General features: G+C 36.8%; 1 protein-coding gene across 5 annotated transcripts in view; it reads left to right on the forward strand.

Moving 5' to 3' along the window:
- Positions 1-12185, forward strand: part of LOC114663785 (intermembrane lipid transfer protein VPS13B-like) — a 908960-nt gene that overhangs the window by 175619 nt on the left and 721156 nt on the right. For all 5 annotated transcript variants that reach the window (XM_051935849.1, XM_051935847.1, XM_051935848.1 and 2 more), the window contains exons 9-11: positions 4057-4152; positions 4639-4761; positions 5404-5541. In XM_051935849.1, the coding sequence (XP_051791809.1) occupies positions 4057-4152; positions 4639-4761; positions 5404-5541 (357 nt within the window). The remainder of the gene's footprint in view (positions 1-4056; positions 4153-4638; positions 4762-5403; positions 5542-12185) is intronic.

Genomic DNA, 12185 nt, shown 5'->3' on the forward strand with positions numbered 1-12185 from the left:
TGGAATGCGGTGTTGTTCTTCCGCCATGCAAAGCACTTTTTGTTATGACCAAATAACTCCATTTTTGTCTCATCAGTCCAAAGCACTTTGTTCCAAAATGAATCTGGCTTGTCTAAATGAGCATTTGTATACAACAAGCGACTCTGTTTGTGGCGTGAGTGCAGAGAGGGCTTCTTTCTCATCACTCTGCCATACAAATGTTCTTTGTGCAAATTGCGCTGAATTGTAGAACGATGTACAGATACAACATCTGCAGCAAGATATTCTTGCAGGTCTTTGGAGGTGATCTGTGGGTTGTCTTGTAACCATTCTCACAATCCTGCACATATGCTGCTCCTGTATTTTTTCTTGGCCTGCCAGGCCTGGGTTTAACAGCGACTGTGCATGTGGCCTTCCATTTCCTGATTCCATTTCTTACAGTTGAAACTGACAGTTTAAACCTCTGAGATAGCTTTTTGTAGCCTTCCCCTAAAACATGAGACTGAACAATCTTTGTTTTCAGATCTTTTGAGAGTTACCTTGAGGATCCCATGCTGTCACTTCACAGAGGAGAGTCAAAGGGAAGCACAACTTGTAATTGACCACCTTAAATACCTTTATTTCTCATGATTGGACTCACCTGTCTATGAAGTTCAAGGCTTAACTAGCTAATCCAGCCAATTTGGTGTTGCAAGTAATCAGCATTGATCAGTTACAGGCATTCAAATCAGCAAAATTACAAAGGTTCCCAAATTTTTGCACCGCCAGTTTTTCACATTTGATTTAATTTCATACAACTAAATACTGCTTCACTCAAAATCTTTGTTCGGAAAACACCCCAGTACTTAGATTTTCCTAGGAAATGAAAGACATACCACTGTTATCTTTTTTGCTGAAAGTAGAGTAAATTATTATGCAGGCTGAGAGGGGTTCCCAAACTTTTTCATATGACTGTAAGTGCTTTCAGCAGAGTTCTCTTCTGGTTAATCCGAAACAACATTAGGAACTGGAGTTTTCAGCTCGACTTTTAGGATTGAGTGAAAATCAGCTCTATATAAATTACACTTTTCTTAAAAAAAAATTGAAGAACGTGGTTCAAGTCAACAAATAATTTTAAGTTTCACACTAATGAATATAATGACTATATTCTATAACACACTCTTTGTCACCTCAATCAGTCTGTTTGCATTTGTTTCTGGAACAATTTCACCAACCCCAGCATTGCCGTCTCTGCTCCCCTGCTAGAAAATTTGTTCACCATTTCCATTCTACGTTGTCTTCTTTACAGAGCACACATCTAATCTCCTATTAAGTACTTCCACAATTTCTTTCCATTTTCATATCATATTCCCAGCATTCCACATCTTGAACATTATAGAGTCTTGCTACAAAGCCTGCCTCCATCATAAATTAAGTTTACCCCATCTGTGCACGGCCAGGTCCACAAAGCATCTATTTGATGTAGATAGGACAGTGCAGCCATGGGTGCAATGAACTGTACCAGGCTAATGCTTTTCTAACTCTCACCTTTGTACATCACTATAAGGCTAATGGAAAAGAAACTGTAAGGTGGGATATGCTTCCTGTGCCAACCTCCCTTAGTTGCTTTTTATGGCACAAAAAGAAATGCTGACCATGCTATATGAGGCAGAGGGACAATAAGGATTATACAGGGGGATCTAATGGTACAGCTTTAGCATATTTTCCTCAGCTCTATGAGTTTCTGTTGAAGTATTATAAAAGAACTATATGTTGGCATTGGCTAAAAAATTCTTTAGTGCTACTAAAATATTCTACCATGCATCTTTGTTCAGCTAACTGTGAGCCAGTTAAGAATGTAAAAAGCATCTTGACTTATGTAACTTATTTGTTATATTTCTTGATATTTTTCTAAATGTTTAACATTTAATGTTCACGTTTTAAGTTTCAAAAATTAAATTTCAATTATTTTGCTTGATATGAAATCAGTTATAGTCGTATCTGTTGCAAAGTTTCAGTCATGTTCACATTTTAATTTTAAGTCTTCATTTAAGTCAAACAGTTAAGAGTACATGGTACAGTGAGTGACACAAAATAATACATATACAGAATAGTTCCTGTGCTTGCTTAGAATATATGGAATTAATTTGTCATTCAGATCTGGTCAGATCTTAAGTTCAAGTTTCTGTATTAGCATTTGGGAGAGTTGGGATCAATCCAAATCAAAATCATGCCAAATTAAACCTAGCATTTTTCTAATAATGTTTAAAATTGTTCTTGTAGTGTTTGAGTTCTTTTAATCAATTAATTGCCTTTCCTGCAAAATAATTGAAGACAGATCGAGTTTTTAGAAATTCAAGTTTTACTCAAGTATTTAGCCTGTGGAATTCAGCTTTGAACAGTTACCATATGTACTTAGTTGTGGAAATGACTATGTAATGAGATCTACGGACTACTCCAAACCTGATGCTCTAATCCCTAAATCTCAGATACTACTAGATTGAAATAATTGGCAAATTAGCTAATAGAAAATGAGGAAACTTGATGTCTACTCTCTTTGTTTTGCCTTTTCAGTGCCTTTGCTTGATATACTATTGACTTATATTTTCTGCATTTGATATTATAATATAGATTTACTAATTTTGGTATAATTTAAATGTTTTCTGTTTACCCATGTGTAATTTTACATTGTGTTAAAGGTCTTAAAGCAACCTAGTATTTTAAAGCATTCAAAAATTAATTATAAGGAATATTAAGATTTATAAAAGTGAATGAGCCATATATAATTACTGTGGTTTCTTGCTGTCAATTTGACATAAAGAAAACATTAATTTGAGATATTAGTTAAGGGGAAAATAAAAAAATCAGTTATGTGGTAGGTTAATTTTTTTATTACTCTTAATGACCTAAATGATTCTTAAACAAGATGAAACTATTTCAATTTGGATATACTAAGATTCTTTTTTTTTTTTTTTTTTTAAATGTGAGCACCTGTCTCCTCTATCACCTGTAATTCCCAACATCAGAAATAAAATGTGTTAAAGATGCTCTAGGATAATATGGGGATTCTCCTGTGAGACATGACATGGAGCATACTTTTCAAGAAGTTTATATGAGACTAGCTGTACCCCATGGCTGTGCCCACATAGTAATGAAACAGGAGAAAAATGTAAAAATCAATAGATGTTGGCACTATATCTAATCGTATTCAGCTCTCACGGTAGAGCGTTCCCCACGTGGGGAGAAAAGCACATGGCCGTGATATTTCTGGCAATCGGCAGCTACCCTCTAAAACACATGGAGCTCTGATCTCTCTCTCAAAAACGTCAACGTTACTCTTTAACAATCTGTAGATGATAATGTCTGTTGAACAAACAGGTATCGCTAGCTAAGCGGAGGCAAGGTGCACTCCAACATGTGGCGAGATGTAGACCAACTCGAACAGAGGCTGGCGAGTGAATGAGGAAGGCCCTGTCCCCCTGCTCTTGGCCCACAGCCACTCTCTTGGATTTGCATAAATGCTTCGGTACCACAAGCGAACTATGGCGCGATGTGTAAAGTTGCAAAATCAACCGGAAAGTTCAAGCAAATTATAGAAAACAACCAGATCTAAATCCGTTAAGTAATTCTCTTGTGAAAAGCAGACAGACATACAGACAGAATGCGCTTGGACCATGAAATTTTTAAAACGGTTTCTTAGCGAGCACCTATGGGCCAAGGATAACCTTCATTCCAAATTTCAAGACCCAAGTCCTCATGGTTCGGGAGATTTCATGATGAGTGAGTCAGTGGCATTTGGCTTTTATATATATATATATATATATATATATATACATATATATATATATATATATATATATCAGACATCTTCAGCATTCTCCACACTGTTCATGGCCAAGAAAATAAAGACGTCAACATGAAGATTTTATTCTTTAGTGTTGATAACAAGTCACAGCTGTTTCCTGCACCTGCTTCCTGTTGCATAGTAAAGCTGGCTATCCGCACAGATTTGTTTGATTTGATTACTTCTTTTTAGTAACAGCATATTTTTTGCATTTGGTGCAATTGATTAAATATATTTCTTATTCTGCTTTTCAGCTCACAGAAATGCAAACTGAAAGCAGTTATTATAGTCCTCAGAAAGTGAAATCCAAAGAAGTCCTCTGTATGGAGCAAGAGGGGATGGCAGTGGAGGTAGGCAGATTTTTGACTCACTGTGCCCTTTTCATGTTTTTATTTCATAGATTCAGGTATTTGTTAATTGACAGTATGGTGGTATAGTGGTTAGTGTTGCTGCCCCTCAGCAGTGGATGACTAGGTTGAAGTTCCAGACTTGTCACTGACAATGTGGAGCATGCATTGTCTCCTTGTGTCTACATTGATTTCTTAGTGTTCTCTGGTATTAATTTCAAATCCCAAATTTATGAAAATTAGGTTGACTGGAGCTGTAAACTGGTGTATTATGAGTGAATGTGAGTATATTAATATACTGTACCCTATGAAGGGCAGTATGTCCAAGTTGGTTACTTCCTTGATTCGTAACTAATCCTCACTTTCCCTCCTTAATCCTAAAATTAAATTTAGATATTACAGTGTATGAATGTGGAAAATTGAACTTTTCATGGTGTCATATGTATATTATTTGCAAATGTTACCTTTTTTTTTATTTGTCTTTTTTAGGTTCTTATGATGGGTGAAAAATTTTTTGACTGTCAGTTTGGTTTTGTGGGTTGTCAGGCCTTATGCCTTAAGGGAATTATTGGAGTTAAAGACTTTGAAGAAAATATGAACCGATGTGAAACTGTAAGTAATTAGTGATAAATAGTAATATCTATTTAACACATTTTCAAATGTACATTTTAATATTAGAAAACATTAAATATCTCTAGGTAAATATAATTTTATCAGTTTCCACCTTCTTTAAAAAATATATATCATTTGTTATTTTTAAAGTATACAAATCAGTTTGAAGTAATTGTAATTTGCCAAATGCCATTGACCATCTGATTGGGTTCTATGGTGGGTTGAGACCATATTTAAGTTCACTGACCACTCACATCATCAATATGTTTAAGGACAGGAGGTGGTTTGTCCCTGCCATAAATTGTAATGATCGATTGTTGATGCTGCAGGGCCCCACTTAATGTTTTGTGTTTTGATGCAATGTTTTTTTGATGACAAATGTACTTTTGTTTCTGTTTTTGTGTATTTGGGGACCAGTGAAAAGGCACATTTCATGCTTTCTTGCATTAGAGAGACCAAGCCTAATTTTAATTTGTTGATTTTGTTAAATTAATTTGAATAACTCTCTTGAAAGTTATGTGTAATTTTTGCTCCTCCCCTAAAGTTAATTTTTTAGTATTGACTCATGAGTAGCAGTTATTTATAGTTCCATTTATGAATGTATTCATAACTGTTATATGTGTGATTTTTCCAATTTCAAAGGATGCTGTTTTCTTCAAATGTGGTGAAAACCTGAACATTAAAGGAATGACTTACCTCACCAATTCCTTATTTGATTATCGGAGTCCAGAAAACAATGCAATTCGTGCAGAGTTTATATTGGATGGAACACATCATAAGGTTGGTGACAAGTAGAAAATAATCCTTCCCTTTTAGATACCCACTTTATTCAGTTTAAAGTTGCTGGAAGCTGTCCAAGTAGCAACAGTTGAAGTCTTTAGGGTCTTATCCCATAATCTCAGTGTAGCTCAAGCCCTATGTAATAGCCACACTTGAAATAAGCTAGCATGCCACTGGAATTAAAATATAAATTGACACAATCAAACAGTGTTCATACATTTTTATTTAAATAAATACTTTTTTATTTGGCTATAGTAAGGCCGTCATTATCTGTTAAATTCAGGAACAGAATATTTAATGTGTTGCACATTTCGTCTTGCTGCCCATATTTCAATATAATAGGATGTGCTTTGGTGAACTTGAGATTAAAGATCACTTTATACTTGTGAGCTTTGCAGCATCGACTTTACTAAATATGAGTTGCTTTTATTTAATTTTACATTTTAATCTGGTTCTTTTACCTAAATTTTGTGAAAGGTTTCTGAACATGAAAGGTGAAATTTAAAATATTATGGACAAGTTAACGTTTGAGTTGTATTTATTTTGTTTTTCTTTTCAAATTGCTACGTTTTTCCATTATCAAATAGTGCTACATTGATTAGTGCTTCTGCCTCATCAATTTCGAATTAGATTTTAAAATCCTGGTTTACACAGTGTCTGTATATAATTTGCATAGTCTCCGTGTGCCTACGTAAACTTTATCCAAGTTGTTTGGCTTTCTCCCATGTATTTACATTTTCAAATTAGGAAATGTGAAATCTGCGGTGGGTTGGCACCCTGCCTGGGATTGGTTCCTGCCTTGCACCCTGGGATTGGCTCCAGCAGACCCCCTGTGATCCTGTGTTTGGATTCAGCGGGTTAGAAAATGAATGAATGGATGGATGGATGGAAATGTGAAATCACTAAACTGGCCCATCGCAAGTATACAGTATAGGATTGGTATAAGTGAATTTGTTATGTGTGATGGAATAATACCAGGACTGAACTTGGTATCAGATTTCATGTGACCCTGATTGGAGGATTTGGAAAGTGGATGAATGGGTGGGTTCCTTCAAGTTACCAAAAATTATCATAAAATATAAATTCCATGCTGCTGCAAAGGTAAATAAAATGGTAACATTTCAAATATAAGGGTATGTTTATATTTTATTTATGTGATAAAGTAATCAGAATAGCACTTCTGAATTCACACACTTTGATATTTCAACTTCTTTGTTTAAAGCAAGGGCGGCACGGTGGCGCAGTGGGTAGCGCTGCTGCCTCGCAGTTGGGAGACCTGGGTTCACTTCCCAGGTCCTCCCTGCGTGGAGTTTGCATGTTCTCCCCGTGTCTGCGTGGGTTTCCTCCGGGCGCTGCGGTTTCCTCCCGCAGTCCAAAGACATGCAGGTTAGGTGGATTGGCGGTTCTAAATTGGCCCTAGTCTGTGCTTGGTGTGTGGGTGTGTTTGTGTGTGTCCTGCGGTGGGTTGGCACCCTGCCTGGGATTGGTTCCTGCCTTGTGCCCTGTGTTGGCTGGGATTGGCTCCAGCAGACCCCCATGACCCTGTGTTCGGATTCAGCAGGTTGGAAAATGAATGGATGGATGTTTAAAGCAAGGGTGTGAAACTCTGGTTGTGGACGGCCGCAGTGGCTGTAGGTTTTCATTCTAACCATCTTCTTCATTAGTGACCAGTTTTTGCTGCTGATTAATTTCTTTTGCATTAGTTTTAATTAACTTGACTCAGGCTGTTTAGTTTAGTACACCTTCATGTTTACAATACAATATACTCTCATGTTTACAATACAGCTCTAAGTTAACATTGGATAAGGGACAAGTGCAATATATATGAGTGGTTTTGCTGTTATGGACTATTTTGGTACTTATTTTATTCCCTTTTTATTTTAGTTTTAACTTGAGTAATTGTTTTTTTTTTTTGTTTTGTTTTTTTTTGCACTGGAAAACTGCACCTAACATTTCGTACAATGTCTCATTGCTACAATGACAATAAAGATTTTGATTTGAGCCATACAATAATGATACACAAAACAAGCTGTCACGTGACCAGCTGACCTGTAACCATCACACAATATCTGAAAATAAAGAAAGGTGATGGTCTTGGTAAGTTTCATCTCACAGGTCACGAAAACATTTTGATGGTGTTCTTAGAAAAAACAGAAAATCAACAGTTTTGGAAATGTCTGCTGTGGCAGAATGAGACCAGCAACAAGCCATGGAATTAAATAACTAGTTTAATTAACAGCAAGAATTGGCTTCTGTTTATTATTAGTTTGAGTTTGAAATCCCAATTTAGCTGGTCATCTGTTGCCTCGTTTCACATCTCATTTCTGGTTGGCTGTCATCTAATGAAAAATAGAATAAATTCAGAGGACTGAATCCTTAAAATCAAGGCTATTAAATTGAAGGGAAAAGAAGTTAATTAGCAGTGAAAACTGGTCACTGTTTAGGAAAAGGGTTAGAATGAAAACCTGCAGCCCTACAGGCCCGGAGTTCGAAACCCGTGGTTTAAAGTATATCAATTTCTGTATCTTTTTTGTAAATTTAAATTATTTTTTGCTTGGCACCTTTTATACTTTCAAAATTTGTGACTAGCCATACAAGGTTTCTGCATTCAATGCCAGTTTTTGTTTGTTATTTTTTGTAGTTTTTATTTTGTGTAAGTGAAATGTTTGTTTTTAATGTAGCTCTGGTAACACCAAAAATATACTTCTACTTGTAGGCCTTGATAAAAATATCTATTTCCTGATTAATCGTTATTCTTCATTTAAATGATTCAATATTGATTCTTCAAGTCTCAAGATCGATCTCTTGAATCTCTATCCTGCTCTATTACTATATGTAGATTTTTTTTTTTTTTTTTTTTTTTACTTATTTTCGTTTTTGGTGTCTGATCCATAGATGTCTCTAATGTGCCTGTTAAGGCTTTCTATGGAAAAAGCACTCTTCTATCTTTCATAAAATGGTGTGTCCTCTTTAACTGAAATCTGTGTCTTCGACACTTAACTCAGATGTGTGGACTTACTATACATTCAAAGGTGCGTCGGTAAAGAACAACTGGATAAAAGCAAAACTATATGTAAGCTGTGTGTTAATTATTGATGTAACACAACAAATGGAATCTCAGTCTACATCCAAAAGATTAGAGCCTGAATAATCTATGCTGGAGACAACAGGTAGCTCCAAGCTTCCATTTAATTCACCTCATGCCCAAAAATAACAGAATGTCTAGCAGGTTTTATCCTACACTGTTGCTGAAAGTGAGGACTGAACGTTCAGGGCAGCAACGTGACAATCATACATTAAAAATGACTGTGCACCTGTGGTGGATGTGATGCAGACAAGCGTGCTGCATGCCAGTCACACTGGGAGCAACCTCGCTGCCTATATACAGAGCTGCTGAGATGACTCTCTGTTGTTCCAAAAAGCTTTCTAGCATTTCCAATGTGCTGTTCCATTGTGTGACTGCATCAATCACAAGTTTGTGTTTTGCCAAGTCCAATAAACATTGCTTCTCTTTAAGCACATGGTTAGCTGTACTGCTATGATGGAAAAAGTTAGCAATGCACCTCACCCGGCACACCAAGTGGGAAATTGTTGGAATTTTCAAAGCACTCTGTGATGCAAAAGTGAGCTTGTGCAAAAAGCAGCCGACTTAAAGTATCGCAACTATTATTAAGCTATCAGTTACAATGGCTAGTTCTTTTTCTTTTATGTTTCATTCATTCAGTGCCACTGTCAACAAACATCAGCTCTAGATTCTTGTTTTAAAATGCTTCCTTTTTGTCTGGGGACTACGAGGACACATTTCTGAGACTGATTAACGTGACTGCTACAAGTGAGCAACTGAAGATATGTGTAACTTGTTGAATTATAGAAAGATTTGAGTCTTCCTGTTGTATCTTTAATTTTAACTACAGGTAAAATTCCGTTACAACAAACTTACAGGGACCTAAAAAATATTTCGTTATAATGAAAATTTTGTTGTAATGTGATTCTGTATTTGTATTCTGTATTGGTTACTATAGTGCTTTCTTTAACTTGTATCCAGGCGTTTGCAATCATTTCAATAGCTTGTTTCGCGTTAATTTTAATCTCCTCCTGCCTACAAGTTATGCTGACAAGAATTTTTCTCAGCATTTCCTTGCGATAATACACTTTCAGGGTGCAAATGATGTCCAAAACCAATGGCTGAAGCGCTGCCGTGCAATTGGGTGGGAGGAATTCAACGCGAACATTATCTAAATGTGGAAGCATGTTGTGGGCTGCACAGTTATCAATCAGGAGCCGAGTTGGTCTCGTCCGTTTATAGGAGATGGACGTCTGAAGCAGAGCTCCACTAGCAGCGGCTTTATTTTACCACGTATTTCATATTATTTAGAGGTATCCTGTATTTAACCCGACCAAGGAACTTCCACTACAATATACAAGCATGAGTAACAAGAAGAAAAGTCAGAAAGAACCAGAAAAGAAACCTAAAGCTGCATCAAAGTCTGGACAGACTTCCGGCCTGAGTGCAAGGTATGGCCTCACGGAGACTGACCTGGAACAGGCAGACGAATGCGCAGATTTCCTGGGACCCCGCTCCATTGTATCGTCTCCAGTCGAGAGTGAAAATGGGAGTGAAGGTGCAAGTGATACAGGTCGTGATGGATCGCCGATTTCAGAGGATCATTCGAGACTAGAAAAGGCCCTGCAGGATGTGCTCTCATCTACTCATCTCGAGCCCGCAGCACCTGCTGTAACAGGAGCTGCATTTCCACTCGTGGAGCACGAAAGCCGAAGAGAACTGTCCGAACTGAAAGAGATGATCGCTACACTGGCCACTGCCATGGTTACAGCCATAAATTAGCTTAAGAAAGATAACAAGAATGATCTTAAGAAGGCGACCATTGAGCTTTAGACGTGACGTTTTGACGTGAACTTTAAAGGCATGTTGGAGAAATTAGTGGAACACATCGAAGAAACTAAATCCAAACTGAAAATGCTTGCCGACCAGATTAATGACGTTACAGATCAGCTGGAAGACGTTAAGCAGGGACTCACGCCTCGAGTTGAAACAGTGGAACAACTGGCATCTAACGCCGATGAAAAAGCCACAGCTGCGAATTCCGAATGCAAAAAACTTGGAGACAGACTTGCAGTCCTGGAGGATGGGTGCAGAAGAAACAATATAAGAATTGAGGGTATACCTGAGAAATGAGAAAGCTCAAGCTCAAGCCCAGTGAAATTTGCAGTAGAATTACTGTCTAAAATAATTGGAGATGACTTTAAACTCGACATTGAGATAGCAGCGGCTTATCGCACAAACAGACCAAGCACCTTTAAACCTAGGTCTTTTATTGTCCGCTTCGAGCGACTACGATGAAAGCTTGATGTGATGGCACTTCTCAGACACAAGCAAGAGATTATATTCGAAAATAATCTTATTCGTATTTTCCCCGACTTCTCACCATCAACAACTGCAAAACGTGCAGCCTACATTGACATTAAAAAGTTGCTACGGAAAGCCGATATCAAATACAGCCTCTTGTATCCCGCCAAACTGAAAGTGGAAGTTCAAGATCAATATTATATTTTCCTAAGCAAAGAAGAAGCTGAAAAGGAATTAAAGAAGCTGTTTCCGACACTTTTTTGAAAGTTAATAAGGAGCCGTATTCTATCAAGGCATGGGAAGGACCTATGATCTGCTCTCTGGATCCATGTTTAAAGAGACTGGTATTATAATTATACATCCTTTTCTTTATCTGGACTTTATATGTTTATGTTTTAATTAGAGTTATAGAGTTATAGACGTGAGTGTGAAAATGTGGAAGTAATTAAAGTAGGATTCTTTTTTTTTTTTAATTTATTCTACTATACCTTAAAGTAGACTGTTTAACATCATACCCTTGGTTTATTGCTTTTTCTACTATTTATACTATTACCATTATACTATTACAGTAGGAATTACCAGGTTTATCCTAGACTAGTTTTTAAAATCATTCCCAGGGTTGATTCTTCTTTTTTTTTTTTTTTTACCTTAATATCTTAACTTAAAAGCGCTGAAGATTATTTCAAGCTTAAAGACTGTTAATGATAATATTTTCGGCAGATAGTATTAAGAATTTAGCTGCAAAAGATATCTCTGTTTTAATTCTCTAACGCTGCTGCAGGGTGGGGTTTGTTTTGTTTTGGACGTGCTCTGTCTCTTTGTATGTCAGAGGACTGGGACATCGCAAAGTGGGATCTAGCCTCATGTGGGGAGGCAAAATGGGGGGGTGGTGGGATAAAGGGGGGAGAGAAGGAGAGCAGGTTATATCTAATCTATTCTTGTAATCCTTATAATTATAAATATCAATGCAACAATAGGCTAAAATGCAATAACTCATGGGGAATCTTGAAACTAAGATTAAAACTGCCACATTACCAATTAAAACTATAAAATGACATTAAAAACTCAGAATCAATGTCTCCATGATGGGACAGTTAACTTTGTGAGCTGGAATGTTAAAGGCCTGAATCACGAATTAAAGAGAAAGAAAGTATGCTCTCACCTAACAGGCTTAAACGCTAAAATACTATTTTTACAGGAGACCCACTTACTAACCAAGGATCAGTTCAGACTACAAAAAGACTGGACTGGCCAAATGTTCCATTCTAGCTTTATA

This window comes from Erpetoichthys calabaricus, chromosome 13 (genome assembly GCF_900747795.2).
Source record: "Erpetoichthys calabaricus chromosome 13, fErpCal1.3, whole genome shotgun sequence".
Lineage (NCBI taxonomy): Eukaryota > Metazoa > Chordata > Cladistia > Polypteriformes > Polypteridae > Erpetoichthys > Erpetoichthys calabaricus.